Below are 2,777 nucleotides of genomic sequence, written 5' to 3'. Positions count from 1 at the left end.
TCTCAATGAAGCGAACTTGCGACGGCCTCGGCCGCACAAAATTGCGCGAGGCCTTCGGCCGGCCGAGGCCGGCCATTCAGAAATTCAGAAATTCAGAAATTCAGAAAGGCTTGAAGTTCGAAATGCAAAAATGTATAGGATTTTAAGATTTTGAATTTTTCGAATGAATTCCTGAGTTTTAGTGTTTTTCGGATATCAGAATATCATATATCAGAATTGGAATCTTTCAATAAATTACATTTTCGTTGTTAAAAAGAATTAATTAATTGCGAACAAAGAATAATAATTCAATTGGAATCTAAAGATTTTTTGAGTAGCTCTGCAAGAATTTCTTTGTCCATTTCCATGGGATCCGCTGGAATAACTGAACGAATATCCGCTTTTGATTTGATTTCATCCAGGCATTGTTTCTGAAAAAAGTCAATAAACTGCTCACTTTTAAATTATTCGTCTAAAACTCACTTTCAGTCCCTCCATTCTATAATTTCCAGCCAACTCCAGCTTTTTTTTCATTCCCTTTTTTGATTTTTCAAGCAAAAATTCCTCGCATTTTTTGACAATTATTGGAGTGTCGTACATATCAGCCACTAATAAAATTCCTTGGACAGTATAATCTGAAATTGCTCTTTTCAAAATATACGGTAAGTACAGTAACCCACCATCAATTCCATTTTCTAGATGTAGAACTTCAAGATAGTATTGGAAGTCTTGAGGATTGACATCTTTCAATTCAATTTCTGATTTTTCAGATTCTTGAAATCTTCCCAAAAATAAAGTTGCAAAATATGGAGAATGAGAGGAGAGGTACTGAAAAAGTTGAATAGATGAAAATCAAAAACTGAAAAAATGACTCACCAACTTCGAAATATAGAATTTCCGCTTTTTTACTTTCAATGTGACATCGGAGAATTGTTTCATATCCTCTCCGAAACTTCTCAAATCTTTTCTGGGAAATTCATTCGTTTCTTCCGGAAATCCAATCATTTTGTTTATTTTCACATGAATTTCCACTTCCAATTTTCCATCATCAAGATATTCATCTTCCAAAGTTCTCCATTCAATGAATTTGAGCCAACCCCAATTATCCCAGTCGTTCCCATTATTTTTGAATAATTTACTACAAGACTGTGAATGAGTTTTTTCCTTGTTTTTCGAGAATATTCTCAGGATAAAATTAGTGTGAATTTCTTGATTTCCCGTCACATTTGTGTATAAATACATTCCGAGGTGTTCGTCCTCTTTTTTAATACATATATACCTGCAATTGAATTGACATACAAATATAATTTAAAAAATGAGCAATAAGACCTACCATCCGATACCAAAATGGTCTTCTCGTGGACTACAGAGACGTTGATATTTCTCGAATTTCTCAACATCAGTGAATATATGTTTCAGAGTGAATTCTCTTTCAGTCATCTGAAAAAAAATGTTTTCTGGAAAAGCTGAAAATTGAGAAAAAATATATATGAAAAAGAGCGAAACTGATAATATCAATGTTAAACGTAGAAAGTAGAAAGAGAACTGTGTAACCAAAAAGTGGGGGAAGGGAGTGATAAGAAATTCAGTGATTAGCAATTTTTGTGCACAACTTATTCAAAAAAAGTTCAAAATTAGATACTTTGAGACAGTTTTTGAGAATCACAGGTAAATTTTTAAATCAGAAATCATGCATTTTGAAGTTTCAGTTTTCAGATTTTGATTTATGCAAGAAGAAAGATTGATATTTCAGAAAATAATAACTAAAAGTTTTTAGTGCCCAGTTTTCTGATAATTCTTGAATTGATAAGATGAAAATGAGGTCTTTTGAAATTGAAAAAAAAAGAAAACTGAAAAGAGAAGAGACAAACAATTTAAGAGTTAGCAAGGAAAACGGGAAATTTCAACACTGATAAGAATAAAATTGATTTGATTTCATGACGTATTTGAACGAAAAGAAGTGAGAATGGATTTTTTAAAATAATTGTTTAAAAAGAGTTCTAGCATACCATATTACCCCAAGTTTTAAACTTTTGGGTGACTTTGGTTTGTAAGTAGCATATGATTGCAGTTTCGTCAGAGCCTGGACTTAAAAATGCTGGAAAAGTTGATGATTCTCAAAGAAAAAGATCGATTCGACACAGGCGAGACTTGAAGATTTTGATGCATGAACACAAGCTTTTTTTGTTAATTTTCTTGAATTTGTTGTCATTTTCTCTCCCCTGTTATCTCAGTGTTGAATAAAAGATTTCTTGACTTCCTCCTTTTTTTAAATGCTCTAAATATCGAAAAATCGAGAAAACTCTCAAAAAATGCGTGATTTGCTGAAAAAGAGCGAGAAAAAACAAAACATTTGAAAAAAAACGCAACTTGTCGTACAATATGCGACTTGCTTACCGTAGTCATAATTGCGAGGCCGGCCTCGGCCGGCCTAGCAAAAAATAGAAACAACTAAAATGAATAGAGGAACTTGAATTCAAAAGTTAAGGAAAGTGAGAGGGAATAGAGAGAAAAGAAAGAATAATGATGCAAATAACGGTTTAGAGCTCTTATCAGTAAGACAGAAAACAGAAAACGCCCTGTGAAATAGAAACAATTTTCAGCACACAAAATCGAAAATTTTGGGATTTATCTAATACTGGAATACCTATTGGAAATCGGCGAAAAATGAAAGAAATTTTCGAAAAATTGGAAAAAATATCTCCGGATATTTTGCGAAATTTCAATCCCTTTTTTATATTTCAAACACTTTTCTCAAAATTTAAAAAAAAAAAACTTTTGTTTTTAAATTTTGCAAA

The 2,777-nt window shown here is 32.0% G+C and overlaps 1 protein-coding gene across 1 annotated transcript; it reads right to left on the bottom strand.

Annotated features, from left to right (window-relative positions):
- Nucleotides 1-287: 287 nt before the first annotated feature.
- Nucleotides 288-1,419, bottom strand: CBG23830 (the record flags this gene model as incomplete). The annotated part of the gene is made up of 5 exons (XM_002647886.1): nucleotides 288-410; nucleotides 463-614; nucleotides 660-807; nucleotides 856-1,258; nucleotides 1,313-1,419. The coding sequence occupies 5 exons, from the start codon at nucleotides 1,417-1,419 to the stop codon at nucleotides 288-290; spliced, it is 933 nt and encodes a 310-aa protein (XP_002647932.1).
- Nucleotides 1,420-2,777: the final 1,358 nt, after the last annotated feature.

This window comes from Caenorhabditis briggsae (genome assembly GCF_000004555.2).
Source record: "Caenorhabditis briggsae AF16 supercontig from assembly CB4, cb25.NA_049, whole genome shotgun sequence".
Lineage (NCBI taxonomy): Eukaryota > Metazoa > Nematoda > Chromadorea > Rhabditida > Rhabditidae > Caenorhabditis > Caenorhabditis briggsae.
Note: the sequence above shows the minus strand (reverse complement) of the source record. Positions and strands in the feature narration are given on the sequence as shown.